This window comes from Myotis nattereri (genome assembly GCF_964212035.1).
Source record: "Myotis nattereri genome assembly, chromosome: X".
In the NCBI taxonomy this organism is placed as follows: Eukaryota; Metazoa; Chordata; class Mammalia; order Chiroptera; family Vespertilionidae; genus Myotis; species Myotis nattereri.
This window is the reverse complement of record NC_138078.1, coordinates 31,692,158-31,711,266: the sequence shown is the minus strand read 5'-3', so window position 1 is coordinate 31,711,266 and position 19,109 is coordinate 31,692,158. Positions and strand designations below refer to the sequence as shown.

Genomic DNA, 19,109 nt, shown 5'->3' with positions numbered 1-19,109 from the left:
ATTTATTTATTTTTAGTTTTGGCTAAGTTTTCTTATTCCACTGCACAAAATATGACAAGCCCTGTCTTATTGCTAGCTATCTCATTGGTAACAATTTCATCAGAAAGAGGAGCTTGTCTTTGTGCCACTCTTAATACACACATCCTGTAGCAGGATTATTTCTATGTGATAGTTAAGAAAGATATCATAACCCCTATTTTGTAAGTAGGGAAATAACTTAGTTGGCTTGCTATTGACAGTGGGTTCTGAAACACAGGAATCTTAATTCCTTCTCCCATTGTCCTCACTATCATTCCATATTTATAATATTACTTGTAATCCATACATTTAAAAATATCTCACAGTTAGCAGGGTAAATTGAATTGGACTATACAATATTATCCATGCAAAACAACACATCAGGGCTGGGGTGGGGGAAGCCTTCTCTAGTTTGTAATTAATTAACCAAAACAATCTAAAACCAAGTATCCTATATAATAAAAGCCCAGTGATCCAATGGCAGAATGACCAGAATGACCGGTCAACCAGTCGCAGTGAGACACACTGACCATCAGGGGGCAGATGCTCAATGCAGGAGCTTCCCCCTGGTGGTCAGTGCACTACCACAGTGGAGGTGCCTCTCAGCTGACTGGGATGAATGGCTGCTCCTGCTTCAAACACCAGGCCGAGCAGCAGGAACCTGGGCTGCCATCATTGCCTCCTTATCCCAGGCTCCTCCTCCTCACTCGCTGCCACTTCCTCCAGATTCCCACAAGCTGTGCAGCAGCACTACTGGGCTCACAGAGCTAACCCTGGAGGCTGGGAGGCAGGTGCGTGACTGCTGCAGGACTGAGGCCTACTCCACCACCTCTCAGTGCTATTGTCCCTGGGCCTGGCCCAGACCAGGTCCCCTGGAGAGGCGAGTGCTCCAGCTCCACAGATGCCAGACTAGGGAGCAGCCACTCAGAGGGTGGGTCCACAGCCACTTGGCTGACTGGGATGTGGAACTCCCACAGTGGGCCAATCCCTGCAGGCCATACCCCCCACCAGTGCACGATTCTCGTGCACTGGGACTCTAGTAATTTAATAATCAACAATGCCTTAAGACTTTGCAGAGATTGGGGTGATACTTAGAAAAATTACACTACTACCATGCATCTCTTTTTCCTATTTAAAACTGCATAGAAAAGTTGAAATAGTAATAGGACATTTTATATTTGTGTGTTGTAGACTCATATCACCCTATCAGAACTAGACCTCAACAGATCCTCAGCTATATAATTTTTGGCTAGGATTTCATACAGTGAGTCATTAACATAAATTTTTATTTGTTCATCCTAGGGAACCCTTTCTCATAATAGCTACATAACATTCCATTTTAAAAATTAAAGTGATTTAAGAAAAAAAATTCTTGCCCTAACCTGTTTGGCTCAGTGGATAGAGCGTCGGCCTGCGGACTGAAGGGTCCCAGGTTCGATTCTGGTCAAGGGCATGTACCTTGGTTGCAGGCACATCCCCAGTGGGGAGTGTGCAGGAGGCAGCTGGTCGATGTTTCTCTCTCATCGATGTTTCTGACTCTCTATCCCTCTCCCTTCTTCTCTGTAAAATAATCAATAAAATATATTTTAAAAAAAAGAAAGAAAAAAAATTCTTTAGAATTTTATACAGACTTCCTTCCTCTTTCAAATCCCCCAATCTATTAACAGTCTTATGATTTATTTGTTTAATGTTTGAACATTAACATTGGCAATAACCACATACCTAAGATGGCATCTATTTTATCTTAGTAATGTAAATCATTATTTGACTAACATTTTTACCAAATCTTCTATAAATGCATATTTTATGTGTTCCTTTTCTATTTCCCTATTCTTATGTAAATTTTTGAGGGCTTTTATTTTCTTGAAAACAATACAAATGAATGTTATTGATCTCAGCATTGGTGAGTAACCATTTAAGATGAATGAGGAAAAATCTGCAATTCAAAATTTACAATATCTTGGTAATGTTTATTGGAGAATTGCAGGTGGAATTTCTCTGTTACTAGTGAGAGTGGGGTTTTTGGTACACTCCTGCGATGAGAATTTGTGGAGGCCCCCATAGGAGGAAGAGATATGGTAGAAAGCTTTATTTTTATGGAGTTATATCCCTCATTTTCCTTAAAGCAGTCCTGGAAAAGGTATAGCTGGGTCTTCAGTAGAGTTAGAAGCAAAGTTTGTGTCCAAAGTTTCTGTTCTATGGTGGAATTAAATCTGGCATAGCATCAACCTAATTTTATTTTATTTTTTAAAAAATATGTTTTTATTGATTTCAGAGAGAGGAAGGGAGGGGGGAGAGAAAGATAGAAACATCAATGATGAGAGAATCATTGATCAGGTTCCTCCTGCACCACCCTGCTGGGGATTGAGCCCACATCCCAGGCATGTGCCCTGATCGAGAATCAAAACATGACCTCCTGGTTCACAGGTAGACACTCAACTACTAAGCAACACCAGCCAGCCCATCAGGCTAATTTTAGTCCATCAGTCCATTTTATGTGGGGTCCACATAGCTGTGGGCCATGTTGGCGAGTACAGAGTATGACAGCCACCCAAGTCAGGCAAGAGCAGCAAGAGAGAACTGAAGGAACTCCTTTGTTCTGGAGCTTATGTTTCTGAGATTTCATTCACTTGCAGTAGCCAAGCCTATTCTGGCCAATGACCTGCTCCCAGGTGTAACTGACAAACAACCACCCTCTGTAAGTTATTTAGGCTTTACGGAACATGTGTCTAAATTGCAGCTTCCCTTTGCACCTTTCTTGTTTTCCTATATAATAAAAGCCTAATATGTTAAGTGTCCGGTCATCCAGTCATCTGTTCAACCAAGCAAAGCGTACTATGCTAATAATATGCTAAGGCTGCTCAACTGCTCACTATGATGTTCACTGACCACCAGGGGGCAGATGTTCCAACTGGTAGATTAGCTTACTGCTGGGGTCTGGCAGATTGGGACTGAGCAAGACCGGCTGGACATGCCCTGGAGCGCTCCCACAGTCTCTCCCCAGCTGGCCAACCTCCTGCATCCCTCCCCAGTCCCGATCATGCACCAGTGGGGTCCCTCGGCCTGGCCTGCATCCTCTCGCCATCCAGGACCCCTCAGAGGATGTCAGAGAGCCGGTCTTAGCCCAATCTCACAGGCCAGGCCGAGGGACCCCACTGGTGCATGAATTCGTGCAACAGCCTCTAGTTAATTAACTGGGTTAATTATAACAGTATCAGTAACTGCATTCAAACTTCAATGACTGTGTTGGATATGGGCATTTTTAATATTGTTTAAGTACACATTTAATGTTTTTCATTTTCCTTCATGTTTCGAATCTTTTGAAATAAGAATTTCTAGTTTTTTTCTATCAGTTTGATATTCAAAAGGAGTAAAAATGTATAAAGAGACTTTTTGTGCTTTTAAATCTTACATAAAAATATTTTCAATATGCATGCTATATAAAACCTAAATAAATTTGACCTTTACAAAACATTTGCAACTTACTTCTGAAAGGTGTGTGATATGACCTTAGATTATTTTAGAGGTTTGGCATAGAGATACAAGTAGCTTTCTACTTTTCACCATGACATTATCAACAAGAAGCAGTGAAAGAATTCATTTCACATGTGGCATGAGTGCTTAGAATGGTTAAGTTACATGTACCTACTAACATAGTCAGTGTTCTATAAATATTCTTTTTTATTAATTCTCATTTCCAGCCTTTATCTTCCCTACTGGAAAGTAGAATTCAGGTACTTCTAGGTTCAAAAGTTGCACATAGCAGCACAATTTACAATAACTAAGATTTGGAAACAGCCTAAGTGCCCATCAGCAAATGAGCAGATTAAAAAACTGTGGTACATCTACACAATAGAATGCTACACTGCTGTAGAAAAGAAATAACTCTTACCATTTGCAACAGCACGGATGGACCTGGATGGCATTATGCTAAGTAAAATAAGCCAGTTGGAGAAAGACAAATATCACATGATCTCACTCATTTGTGGAATATAATGAACAACATAAACTGATAAATAAAAGCAGATCCAGAGACATAAAAGCATCGAACAGACCATCAAACCTCAGAGGGAAGGCAGAGGAGGGTGAAGGGTGGGGTAAGAGATCAACCAAAGGACTTGTATCCATGTATATGAACATGACCAATGAACACAGAAAATAGGGGGGTGGAGGCATGTGCTGGGGGGTGGGAGTGGCAGGCAGAGGTCAATGGGGGGGAAAGGTGATATATGTAAAACTTTCAACAATAAAGAATATATATATATATATATATTGCTGGTCTGTGTACTGGACACATGCACTTTTATTGTCATTTTATAACTAGTCTATGGGAACCACAATGAAGTGGTTGGAAAAGCACTGGCCTTTTAGCCACAGTTTCTCAGTTACTAACAGGCTAACTCAATCACTAACCTTGAGAAATTAAACCTCTCTCTGACTTAATTTTAGTAAAATAGTAATAATATTTGCTTAAGCTTCCTCATCAATAAGTTAGATTGATATTCTGATAAGTGTGACAGATGAAATATATTATTATTACTATGCCCTGTAAAATACATATGACATAACATATGCTTACATGTGTAGATTTTAGTAGGGGTGATATATTTGGCATATAATTGATGTATAAAACTTTGTCTAAAACATATGGTCTTCAGTATATAGTTATAGTAAATATATATATATATATATATATATTAATTTTTTAAATCTTTATTGTTGAGAGCATCACAGATGTGCCCCCTTCCCCTCCCCATTGTCCCCCTCCACCCGGTTCCCACTCTGCTCTAGGCCTTCACCACCCTATTGTCTCTGACCACAGATACTGCATATATAAATATAAGATCTTTGGTTAATCTCTCCCCACCCCCTCTCCCCCTTCTGTTTGAGATTCGTTAGTCTGTTCCATGTTTCCATGCTTCTGGTTTCATTTTATTCTTCAGATTATTTTGTGCATTAGATTCCTTGCTTGTTTATTTTAATGTTTACATTCAATTATTGATAGATATCTATATATTGCCATTTTATTGTTCATATTTTTATTTCTTATTTCTTCTCCTTCTTCTTCTTCTTCTTCTTCTTCTTCTTCTTCTTCTTCTTCTTCTTCTTCTTCTTCTTCTTCTTCTTCTTCTCCTCTTCCTCCTCCTCCTCTTCCTCCTCCTTCTTCTTCAAAAATGCCCATCATTATTTCATATAATACTGGTTTGGTGATGATGGATTCCTTTAGCTTTTTCTTGTCTGTGAAACTCTTTATCTGACCTTCAATTCTAAATTATAGCTTTACTGGATAGAGTAATCTTGGTTGTAGGTCCTTTCTATTCATCACTTAGAATATTTCTTGCCACTCCCTTCTGGCCTGCAGTTTCTCTTGAGAAATCAGCTGACAGTCATATGGGCACTCCCTTGTAGGTAACTAACTGCTTTTCTCCTGCTGCTTTTAAGATCTTCTCTTTGGCTTTAACCCTTGGCATTTTAATTATGCTGTATCTTGGTATAGGCCACTTTAGATTATATTTTATCCACATATTAGAGAATATGAGTATCAATGCTCTGTTTTCAGGGTGGGTCTTACAAGAACTAGAGAATAAATAATGGGAAAGGGTATATTAAATAATTAATTCACAAAAGCAAAGTGTTCAAAAGCAAGTAAGAGAGGTTGGTAGTTCATTATGATAGAATTAATAAAGAACAGATGAACTGTACTATTTGTTTTGATTGAAATATGTATGAAAAATTTAAGGATAAAAAGGCAAGTGGTTATTTTCAAGAAACCTTGTTTTTTTAAGAATATATATATATATATATATATATATATATATATAGATAGATGATAGATAGATGATAGATAGATAGATAGATAGATAGATAGATAGATAGATGTCTTTATTGATTTCAGAGAGGAAGGGAGAGGGAAAGAGAGATAGAAACATCAATGATGAGAGCGAATCCTTGATTGGCTGCCTCCTTCAGGTCCCCTCTGAGGATCAAGCCCGCAACCCAGGCATGTGCCCTTGACTGGAATCAAACCTGGGATCCTTCAGTCTGCAGGCTGACGTTCTATCCACTGAGCAAACCAACTAGGGCAAGAAATCAACCCTTCTGAAAAATGACTTTAATCCATGCTTTTCTCAAACTGCAGCTCGTGAGTCACAGGCAGCTCTTTGGCCCCTTGAGGGTGGCTCTTCCTAAGCCTTAGGAGTACCTTAATTAAGTTAATAACAATGTACTTACCTATGTAGTTTAAGTTTAAAAAATTTGGCTCTCAAAAGAAATTTCAATCGTTGTACTGTTGATATTTGGCTCTGTTGACTAATGAGTTTGTAGACCACTGCTCTAGACAAAGAGAAATCAAATACTATTTTATTTTATCTGCCCTTATCTTGCAATGTTCTACTTTTCCTATTCTCAGATTGGTAGCTTCATATTAATACTACCTCAAACTAATCTCACTACTGTTGTTCATTTGTTCTGAGAATGTCACATTCTGAAAATGTTTCCACAATGGAAGTAGAGTTTATGCAATTAATTACATGTTTAATTTGAATTGAAACTAAGATTGAAGTAGAGCATTAATCATCACATTGTTTTATCTCTTTTTTTTTCAGGTTAGAAAACATGATTTTTCTAGTGTGTTCTTGTTTAATGCCAAATAATATAGTATACACTTAAAAATTAAAACACACCACTAATTAAGCAACTTAAAAAAAACACACAAAATGCATCTGCCAAATGTACACATTTTACAACTGTTGCATAATTTGAATCCTGGGAGAATTTGATTCATGTTACTCACCATTTCCTCCACTGGCACTACACCTAATAGAGAAACCATATATCTTAAACTTTTATAGGGAAAACACTGACCTATTTTCACTGATACCTGGAATCTAATGAATAAAAATAACAAACAAAACAGAAACAAACTCATAGATTCGGAAGAGAGTGACAGTTGTCAGAGAGGAAGAGGGCTGGGGAACTGAGTGAAAAATGTAAAGAAATTAAGCAAAAAAAAAAAAAAAAAGCCCACTGGTGTGGTTTAGCTGTAGAGCATCAGCCAGAAGCCAGGAGGTCTCCAGTACTATGTAGGATTCCTGGTCAAGGCAGTGCTCATGTTGCAGACTCAATCCCCAGTAGGGGACATGCAGGAGGCAACCAATCAGTGATCTTCCTCTCTCATTGATGTTTCAATCTCTCTCCCTTCCTCTCACTCTAAAAATTAATAAAAATATTTAAAAAACAAAACTCATAGACACAGACAACAGTATGGTGATTACCAGAGGGAAGGGGGCATGGGTGGAAATAGGAGAGGGTAAAGGGGGATAAATGGTGATGGAAGGATACTTGACTTAGGATGATAAACACACAATACAATATACAGACATTGTATTATAGGATTGTACACCTGAAATATGTATAATTTTATTAACAAACTAGAGGCCTGGTGCACAAAAATTTGTGCACTCAGTGGAGGGAGGGGTCCCTCAGCCTGGCCTGAGCCCATTTGCAGTCCAGGACCCCTTGGGAGATGTCCACCTGTCGACTTAGGCCCACTCCCCAGGGGATCAGGCCTAAGCTTGCAGTCAGACATCCTTCTGGCAGCCAGGGAGACCTCAGGGGATGTCCACTAAAGGCTTAGGCCCCCAAGGGAGCTGTGATGAGGAAATTGGGGTGACAGAGGAGCCATGCTGTCCCACCCCACCACCTTGGTTTGGGTCTCACATGGGATGCCCGGATGGCAGCTGGGCGGGCCGGCCGATCGCTGCTGCACCACCCGGCCACCCTGGGTCCGGTTGCACAGGGGACGCCGGGGTCGCAGAGAGCAGGCCTGGATAAGGGCGGGGCAGGCGGAATGGTGCTGACCCTCCCTGCCTGCAGCATGCAAATTAGCCACAATCTTTGTTGGCAGTTACTTTGCATATTGCACTGATTAGCCAATGGGAGGCATAGCGAAGGCACGGTCAATTACCATGTTTGTCTATTATTAGATAGGATGTCACCTCAATACATTCAATTTAAATAAATTATATATATATATATATATATATATATATATATATATATATATATATATGACTTCTCCATAATACATATGATACTTCATCTTCTTTGGCCTTATTTCTTTGTGTTATTCTGAATTGATTCAGGATTCGGGTAGAGAAGATGAGTGGTATTTTAAAAAATAGTGAAGATGCTTGATTGACCTGAGCTAGGTCAATAGAATTATCTTTCCTGGGATTATGAGTCTTTACAAAGAGAGGGGCCAAATTTGGTTGAAGCAGGGTTATCTGTAAGCTGTTCTCTGGAGAGAAAGATTGAGAAATTACCAGAAAAAAAAGAAATCATGTATAAAATATTGCCATTTGTTCATGAATAAGTTAGCTACCTCAAAAGAAAGGTTTGATAGCCCAAAGTATGCTTGTGATAAGAAAATCATGTTGTTTATAAAAGTGAATAAGAGGTGATTAAGCACTTGGTAGTGGGAGCAAAAAAAACAAATAAACATAGTCCTGGATAGGGAAAATAATTTTTTCTAACCATAAATTTAAACCTTCCTAAAACATTATAGACACATTTATTGGTAGTTTTAAAAAATAAATAGTAAGAAGTTACTTTTAAATAACCATTCTGTCAGGGAAGGAAATTGTATCCTCAGGGGAAATTGCAATCATTAACAAAGATTTTGACTCAGAGAAAATGGTGTGGATCTATACTCATGTTTCAGTCTGTGAAGGGGCAAAAAAAAAAAAAAAAAAAAAAAAAACACACACAAAAAAACAACTTTCCAGATGCCTTGCTTATTAAGCTAGTTATGCATTTCACTGCAGGTTGTAAAGCAGTAGAACATGCACAAGGGGCTCATAAGCATATTTTAGAGTGAGGGAATATCATTTATACCGCTTTTATATTGTCAATATCACCCCAGAGATTAAGGTTAAGTTTAAACTACTGTAAATCTACAGTTTGCTCGCCTTTGTATAATTTCATTTTTAATTGAATGAGACTCACATCAATGAATATATGATTAAGCAATAAGCCTAATAAAATAATACTTTTATTGTACACAGATTTATTAAAATCTTGGACATATATAGCACAGCAACATACTATAAAGCCAGTTTGTGGTTTACAGTGAAGTTCATTGAGTAGATTTTAGATTTGATTTTGTTGGAATGAAATTTTGATACAGTCTTTTTTATTTTTTTCTTTACAGCCTGAACACTGATGCCAGAACTCCAACTGATCATAGGCACGAATAGGGTGCTGTAGCAGTTACCTGCTTATCTAGTGTAATTCTTAAGAATTCGTACTCAAATTCTTAAAACATGGAACCGCCAATTACTGTTTGTTCATTACCAGTAAATAGAACTTTGCACGTACAGGAAAAATGTACTAGAGAATGGGCTTTACACATTTTTAGCAGATAATCATAATGATGATTAATTTTGATATTTTACATTTCTATAATCCCTTTCTTCCATGGAATTCATAGTGCTTCAAAAAGATTATCATGTTAATCCACACAACATCTTAGTGGGTAAGAAAGTGAAATAATTTTTAAGACAGAGAAAATGCTATTTCTAAATGACATGACAGAAATGAAAATGTAGGCATAACCACTTCAAGCTCTGATTACTATGAAATAGCTTTAAATCTGGCTGACCTTGGATTTATCAGGAATTATGTGAGGGGGTAATTCATTTGTGGAAATGATCAATATATGTTATGACTGCTTTAGCGCTCACCTTTCTAAAAGATACACGTTGCTTGTAGTGCTCTCAAAGAGAATATAGAGAGCTCTAGTTTGTAGTTATTACCATGCCTAGTTCTTCCTTTAATCTGTTGATGGTGGAGCAACTCAACCAATCCCTTTCTACTAGCACATCCCTAATCTGTAAAGAAGACAATGATATAACCACATACCCAAGCTACTAAAAATGCCCCTTTAATTCTTTTCTGATCTCATCCCATCTTCAATTCTGCTTCCTCTGTATTAAGCTATCATCAAGCAAACAATTGAAAAATGTATGGACATAAGAAAGGAGAAAGTCAGATATGATGGGTCAGTTGCATCATAGATATTTTCCATTGCTCACCCTCTGCTCTACATATGGCAAGATGCCTAAAATGTTCCAGTGATTAGAACCAAATGGGTTGTTTGGCTTGAATTATCCAGGAAATGGCCTCACATATGTTTAAGTGTTTACTAGTACTTAATGGAGACTTGGCCAAAAGGTTGATGGCTAATACTTGTCCTCATTATTTTTATGCTTCCTAAGAATCTAATAGAACAGTATTACAATGTGTCAAATGTTACTCTAGTGATCAAAAAGATTTAATGCCCCTCCTAGAGTTCCACCCTTACACAAGCGAAATGTAATCCATTGTTATTTCTACATCTGCCTAAGAATTAAGTTGTTGTAACAGAAGCACTACTCATCTTATGTGAAAGGCCAACTGAGGTTTTAACCATTCTACAATAATCAGTTCTCTGTAGCACTACATGCAGTTTCTGCTGAGATGGCCACCTACCCTACACACTTCTAAATATTACATTAATTTATATCAATATGACATCCCAGTTGTTCCATGATCTCAAGGAATTCCTCCTATGGCATAGGCATTTGGCTTCAGGTGATCTCTACAGACTGTAGAAGGTCTACTTGTATAGAGTAGGTGGGCTGCTTTAACTGAAGTCAGTGTAATAATGCAAATTAGAAATAAGCCATGGAGGACTGAGGCAAATAATTTTTTAAATTTATTTTTTAAAATTTATTAATACCAAATATCTGAACTGAATAACACAGATTAATGATTTAAAATATAACAACCATAAATATCTCATTACTTGATAAGCAAACAGCATATATTGAACTATAGGGGAAATTGAACAGCATTTTCAAATTAACTAAATCACTTAAAAACAAACTGTCTTTTTACAAATAGGTATGGTTAATTGAGTTTGGTTGAACTATAACAAATACTCGTGTTTTCTTCTGGCCTTTATGACACCTGATTTTAGCGTTTTCCTTTGCATTAGCTTCAGATATATACCACATAAGGCAAGTCTCACACTTATTTAAATTTGGTACTGTCAGATGTGGCCCTTTGGAGATAACTCAAGTGATCAGCAGAGGCTCATCTCCTGTGTCATGGGGTTTGCCTATGTCAGGCAGTACTGTCCTAAGGGAAGGACTGTTTGGGCTTTCATTTTTATTTTTACAATGGTCACATTTGTGTGTATCAAATTCCCCCTTTTACTTATCTAATAAATTTTAACGCAATAAACTCTGTCAGTTCTCCACAAATGTCTGTGTCACTCCTTATAAGTTCCTAAGCTCCCTAACATTCCTCCAGAGAGGCTTTGTTCCTTGCTCCTCCTGATATTTAATCTTGTTTACATCGAAAATGCATATTAGATCATCTCTGTTTAGAGCTCAAGTACAAACCCTCATAAAAACATGAAACATTTAACTACTAATTAGCTGTTTTCTATTCCTAATGAAATGAGCATGCCGGGTTTGGATTAATATTCAGCTACAGCTCTCCTCTGTTTATGTTTCCAGATGTTTTTATCTAGGAGTTTACTTTGACAGCTACTACTAAATGATGAATCACTCATATTATAGCTGAAATGCATTTTGAAATTGAAATGTGGTAAACTTAAGAGATTGCTCCAAGATTCAGTGTCAGTTAGCAGGTCAATATTGGCTCCTCCCTATGATCACTCTGCTTTGGTATATGTAAAACAATAACAGAATCTGTGTCAACATTATACAGCATGCTACACAAAAGTCTATTTTGCTACTATTCTCTAAGTTAAGAGAAAAAGTTTTGTTACTATGAAATCTCAATTTAATTGTATTCTGGGTAGAAAAAATCATTCATATTGATACTGTCTTCTTTTTGCTGGCCTAGTTTTTCTTTGGATTTTTGAGCTGCTGTGGGAAGAGTTCCTGATAGGCCTTATAAACTGGCACATTTAATGAAGGCTGTGAACAGAAATGTTTGTCTTTTTTTAAATAAGAAGTATAACTAAAAATAAAAAGGAGGGAGATTTTCAGAAATTTCATTTTTTCTAAATGACAAATGATGATTGCTTTTTGTCATTTGTTCTATATTTAGGTACCTTTTTCACAGGATTTATTTTTGTTTTTTCATTGCTTTCACGTTTGTAATGTTCACAATTTGTATGGCATGATTTAAGCTTTAGCTACATTGTATACCTTAAATCATGGTAAAATAACTGTCTGCCATTTGATGTTGAAGAACTTTCCTTTGACATTTAGGCTTTGTATACAGAAGATGAGGTAGACTGGAAAACTGAGCAACTATCTGGTGAATTTTATCAAAATGAGTATTCTCAGATGACACTCGGGAGTCTGAACAATTCTCCGGCTGTGGCTGATGACTAGACAGTTTCCAAAAATTTAGGTTTTGTTTTCTTCTGGTCACTGGGAAAGTTCAGGTGAATTCCATAGGCTCTTTGACTGGTTGCCCTCTAATGAAGCCTGACCCTCCAGGCCATCTGACCAACATAAACACAAATTCCTTTTTTCTTCTATTCCTTACCACATCTTTATTTTTGACTCAGTGGTACTCTCCACAAAATTCCCCTGACACCCCGTAATACCTTCTACACAAAAGAATAACTATTTTAAATATATTATACACAAGGCTTAAAAGGGATATATTTTCCTCCTGACAATGCTGTTTTGACGAGATTGAACTAATATTTTAGAGTAGACATATCAGTTCAAGAATGATAATTCAAATCTCCTTTATATGTGAGATGATATATTTAACACACATAAATTTTTAGTGTTTCTTAAGCATGGGTGATGGATTTGTACTGATCATCCACACTTTCTTTTCTGGATTTTCTTTTGTGACCAATTTTTATGAGGTTGCTGGCTAGAAACTCAAGCCATAACCCATGACTCTGGAAGAGTGCAAGGTTAGACAAAAAAAGGTAGAATCATTTTTTGAAAATTTTTCCAATTATAGTTTTACCCACACCATCAAATATTTTCTAACTCTAGAATGGTATGTATTCTTTTGATTACCAACATTTAAATAGATACTGGTTTGATTAAGCACTGATTAAAATAATAATCAGACCTATTCTCCCTTCATGCAATATACACAGTTCCAGGGTTAATCTGGGGAGAGGAAATTCTAAATGTACAAATAAGTCATTACCTTACATCATGAATGGATACTCCTTTCTCTCTGTTTTGGTAAAGCCTAGGGATCTCAAATATGCCATTATGTACAAAAGCCAAAGTAATGTAGATAGCTAGAGACAACAGTTTATGAAAAGAACCATCAGTCTTCTATGTCTCTAGTGCTATGGAAAGAAAAGCTGTAACATGAAACTTGAGACATCTTTGAAAACTGGCATATTAACATATAGAAATGTTAAGAAATTTAAAATTTTACCAATAATAAACCAAGCTAGCTACATCAGATCATTTAGGTTTCTGGAGGTAGAAAGTTAGTGGTTTTTAAGCACGTATCAGAATTATTACTCAGAAGAACTAACTTGTTTTCTTTCTTTCTTTCTTCCTTCCTTTCTTTCTTTCTTTCTTTCTTTCTTTCTTTCTTTCTTTCTTTCTTTCGAGGAGGTAACTGTTACTGTTTAGTAATGTCACAACTGTTTTATTCAGCCTGAAAGGTCCTCGCTGGCTTTACATAAATGAAGATGCTTGTGATTACAATTTATCTCTGAAACTCCACAGCATGGAGTTATTTCAGTTATACTTATCAGCAACGCTTTGTTTACTAAAACAGCTATTCAGTCTAAATTGATTTATAAAAAAGGAATGTGTGTGCATTTTAAAAGTAATGATGTGAACTTGTCCTCGCATTAGATTGACCAGTTTAAGACTATGAGCTAAATTCTCATGGTTTAAGTAACCTGACCATATTTGATGCTTTTCTATGTTCACTTCAGCTTGGCCTTTTGTCTTTAAAAGAAAAAATGTGGTATTGTGTTAGAGACTAGAAATTTATATGTATGTTTCTCTGTTCTATGATATATTAAGTTAAAGTACAACTTCTTTGTTTAAAAAATGTACTTGCTAAACTTCAGTATAAATAAAAGCATTTTGACTTTGTCGACTGTCATTGAGTTTTTATTTTCAAGTTGCCAACTGCAGTCATTGAAGACGAGCCATAGAGCAAAATGAAAATATAAGAACTATGAAAGCATTTGGAAAACTTCCACTGGTTTGGTTACTTTCAAACAAATATGAACTTACATCTTATTTTCAGTTCACCTGTTTAAATAAGCCAATAGTATTGTCCTCAATTGTTCTATTGAATCACACTAGATTTCCTATTTCTGGTTGTATGCTTAGTGAACCTGCTTCTAGGAGGAAGGTTTATATGGGGAATCAGGAAAAACGTGGTGAATCAAGACTGAAAACTTGCCGAAACCGGTTTGGCCCAGTGGATAGAGCGTCGGCCTGCGGACTGAAGGGTCCCGGGTTCGATTCTGGTCAAGGGCATGTACCTGGGTTGCACACATCCCCAGTGGGGGGTGTGCAGGAGGCAGCTGATCAATGTTTCTTTCTCATAGATGTTTCTAGCTCTCTCTCTCTCTCTCTCTCTGTCTCTCTCTCTCTCTCCCTTTCTCTCTGTAAGAAATCAATAAAATATATTTTTTTAAAAAAAGACTGAAAATTCTTCTGTTTTTTACTAAAATGTTTCTTCTCGAATCAACTTCAGTGGAGAAAATAAATAAATAAATAAATAAATAAATAAATAAATAAATAAATGAATAAATAAATAAACAAACAAACAATCAGAAAGGATCATATATCTACTCTGACCCAAAGAAATTCTAGGTCTCCCTGTACCTCACAATATCCATTATACCTAATGAAAATCAAGGCTAGATATTTTTTTTAAGTGCCCAATGCCATAGCCTTGCCTTACAATTTACCTAATCTGTCTGCACCACTTCTTTGGTTCATTTCCAGTAAAATTCTGAAGTCCACCCAAATTCTGGTTCACCAAGGAGCCTCTTAGTTTTTTCTACACAGTAGCATTTCCACTCCTCACCTTATCTTGTGAAAGATAATAGTATATTGTATCTCACAGTGCTTCTAGCTAGTCAGGCAAAAACTTTTGAGTCTTCTAGTTTGGAACCATGTTGCTTAATTCCACAGATGTTTCCCACACCACCACTTCTTTCTTCACCATCCTTATTTATGGAAATTTTAAGAGTCCTGAGAAGGCTACAAGCTATTGTTGTTGGCTAAGCAAGCCTGCTCTAGTAGTATGCCCTCCACAAACAGCACAATAAGCAGGGTACCAAATAGTCAAGCATATGATATGTAATATTACATTATTGAATGTTTAATGTAATAACCAGAGGAAGCCTGTGCCATTAGTTCCCCAAATTCTCAGGGATTCAGGTACCCAATACTGTCTGTGTTTTAGCCTCATCTGGTGTAGTTATCCACACTATATTAACGTTTATGGGGGTGATTTGATTCTGGGTCGAATGATGGCTAGGACTCCTTGGGACATGGAAGCGACCATAAGAATCTCCTAGTTGCCCTAAATGGTTTGGCTCAGTGGATAGAGCATCAGCCTGTGGACTGAAGGGTCCCAGGTTCAATTTCAGCCAAGGGCATGTACCTTGGTTGCGGGCACATCCTGGGAGTGTGCAGGACGCAGCTGATCAATGTTTGTCTCTCATTGATGTTTCTAACTCTCTATCCTTCTCCCTTCCTCTCTGTAAAAAATCAGTAAAATATATTTAAGCCGAAACCGGTTTGGCTCAGTGGATAGAGCGTTGGCCTGCGGACTGAGGGGTCCCAGGTTCGATTCCTGTCAAGGGCATGTACCTGGGTTGCGGGCACATCCCCATTGGGGGATGTGCAGGAGGCAGCTGATCAATGTTTCTCTCTCATCGATGTTTCTAACTCTCTATCCCTCTCCCTTCCTCTCTGTAAAAAAAAAAAAATCAATAAAATATATTTTAAAATATATATATATATATATATATATATATATATATATATATATATATATTTAAAAAAAGAATCTCCTAGTTGTTTGGAGCCCAGTTCATTGGCCCATTTAGAGAAACAGCAAGGAAAATACTGGGAGTGAAGCCCACTCTGCACTACCATGTTTCCTGCTAGAGGATTGCTTGCCATTTCAATGAAACACTTTGACCACACTTCTATATCCTCCTCCTCAGCACTTCCTCTCTCCTCCAACATAATAATCTTAGCCTTAAGAAAATAGTCTGGGTAGGATAGAAATACTATATATTCATTGTAGAGTAGTGGTTTCACTGTATATCAATTCTTTCTCAGGTATAAACCTTCTTTTAAGGTTGGGAGGACCAATGTTATACCATTTCCCCTGCATTCTCTTTGGATAATATAGTTTATATTTACCCTGAAACTGTGGCTAGATCAGCCTCACACAAACTTCAGGGACTCTAATCTTATGTTCACTGCTCATGAGGTAGTGGTGGAACACAACTGCTTCCACCTTCAGACATACTCATATTATCTTCATCTGTAATTACAATTGTAGTTTAAGGAAGTCTTCCCATACTAAATCAAAGCACCTAACCATTTTGGTGATTCAATTATCACTCTTTTCAGCTAACTAATATATATCTTAAGGGATTTGGCAATAAAGGCCCCACTCTACCAACAAACTTCAAGTTGTGCCTTCTTACTCAGGGAAAAGTGTCTCTGAGAATGGTATTCCAAAAATAACTTATAATTGAATTTTAGATTATGGATTGAGTAGGAGGGTTTATGAAGACCATCAGTTGTCTCATATCTCAAAGGTTGACACACAATTACTACTCTAATGATTATAATGACAAGGGGCTACTTCTTTTGCTAGATAGCTCTCAATATTACAAAGGTCAGAATTGATATTGAACCACCAAAGTTTTGCCACTTCAACATAAACTTGATGGAGGAAAACCCCAAATCACACACATCTAAGCAGCTCCTTATTTAAAATGATAGAAATCCTTCATATGTCACAGGTAATGTAAAATGAATCAGCAGAGTTTTATCCCTATTAACACTCGTATGCATACATGTGTCATGAACCCAGTATATACACACAAAATACATCTGCTTTTATTTATTGATGAATTACTAAATCAAATCTGAACATTTAAAATAATTCACTTGAATTCTTTAATGATTTAAACAATAAGTCCTCTTTATCAACCTCATCCTGGCCATATAAAAGTTTGCCTTTTTTTTATACCTTATCTGAGTTGCATTTCAATCCTCTAAAGTTTCTAGTTTTAAACTAAAGGATAGAAGAACTGAGAATACAGACCTGGGACCCTGTTTTAAGTCCTGATACATTCTAAGTAAGGGAAGCAGAAATTCCAGTAAGGCAAATGTGCTGATTTAGCAATGGTAACGCTGCCTAAGTTATCAAGCATATTTATTAAAATCTTTGTAATTTCCCTATTCTCAACAACTTCCCTCATTTAATTGAATCAGGAAGTGTGGTGATTAGTAAACACTACAGTAAGCACAAATGCAGTTGAAGTTACCTAATAAACTTTTCAGGCATGGCATGATATTCCATTATGTTATGATTGAGGGAGTATTTCTTCACCTTTGGATGACTTTTTTAAAAACCAAGTTCAACCTCATAATACTTTGTGTAAAATAGTCAATGAAGGAAAAATACCACATGATCTCACTCATTCATGGATAATAGAGACCAGTATAAACTTTTGAAAAATAATAGATACAGAGGCAGAGCTGCCCCAAACAGATTGTCAAACTGCAGAGGGAAGGCCGGGGAGGGTTGGGGGGCAGGAGGGAGGGGGGTAAGAGATCAACCAAAGGACTTGTATGCATGCATATAAGCATAACCAATGGACATAAGACACTGGGGGATAGGGGAGGCTAGGGGACTGTCAAGGGCGGGGGGGAGGGGAGGACACATATGTAATACCCTTTGTAATACTTTAAGCAAAAAAAAATCTGATAGATATTGGCTCTTGGATTGCTATGCCATTTGAAGTTAATAGGATGTGAAGATTTTTAAAATTCCAGAGCAACAGGAACATATCAAAAAAATCTATCTTAATTAGTCAAAAGGGATAATTAAAAACAAGTATTTAGGTACAACTCAATATCTAACATTGAAAATAATTCTTTATATACCAAGAAACTTCCAATGCAGTTGAAGCAACAGGTTTATGATATAAACAATTAGAAGTCACTATAAATGCTAAATAATTAAGTCCAAATATGTATGGAGCAAAGGGTAAAAGACAGAGAACATGTTATATGTACAAATAATGGGTCAGCATTGTTTAACTTGACTACTACTCTAGAGAACAAGTGGAACTTAGGACTAAAAAGTGAAAATAAGATAGCACTAGCTAACACACTAAGAGTAAGAAATTAGATTAGTGTCTACTGTCCTTGGAACAGTAAAGAAAACACTATAAGGAAGTAAAAATTATTTTCCTGATATAATGGGAGATAAGATTTGATAACTTAAGATGGGAATAAATTATAGGAAAGTTTGAATAAAAAGCAATGAAAGTATAACAGGAACCCACCATCCAATATTTCTACATCTAAGAGATAAATCAAAGCGCAGTGTGGTACGGAGAGAGACAGTTACATGTCCTATAGTAACACTATGAATCTGTTTCTATTTTGTTTGTTAGTTTACTTTATTCATTAATTCAACATATAAGTGAAATCCTATGGTACTTGTCTTTCTCTGACTGGATTATTTCACTTAGCATAATACTCTCCATGTATTATGCTAAGTGAAATAAGTAATATTTCCTTCTTTATTAGGGCCATGTAGTATCCACTGTGTAAATGTATCTCAGCTTTTTTTATCCACTAATCTCCTGATGGGAACTTGGGCTGTTTCCAGATCTTGGCTATTGTAAACAACATTGCAATGAACATAGGGATGCATACATTCTTTCAAATTGTGTTTCAGGTTTCTTTGGATATATTCCCAGAAATGGGATCTCTGTATCATAAGGAAGTTCTGTTTTAGTTTTTGAGGAAACTCCATACTGTTTTTCACAGTAGCAGCACTAGTCTGTA

General features: G+C 36.8%; 1 protein-coding gene across 2 annotated transcripts in view; it reads left to right on the top strand.

Annotated features, from left to right (window-relative positions):
* Window positions 1–13,936, top strand: part of DACH2 (dachshund family transcription factor 2) — a gene marked incomplete at its 5' end in the record, with an annotated part of 789,041 nt that extends 775,105 nt beyond the window's left edge. For both annotated transcript variants that reach the window (XM_081115454.1, XM_081115453.1), the window contains one exon: window positions 13,641–13,936. In XM_081115454.1, coding sequence (XP_080971580.1) covers window positions 13,641–13,690 — 50 coding nt within the window. In that variant the 3' untranslated portion in view covers window positions 13,691–13,936. The remainder of the gene's footprint in view (window positions 1–13,640) is intronic.
* Between the last annotated feature and the right edge of the window lie 5,173 nt (window positions 13,937–19,109).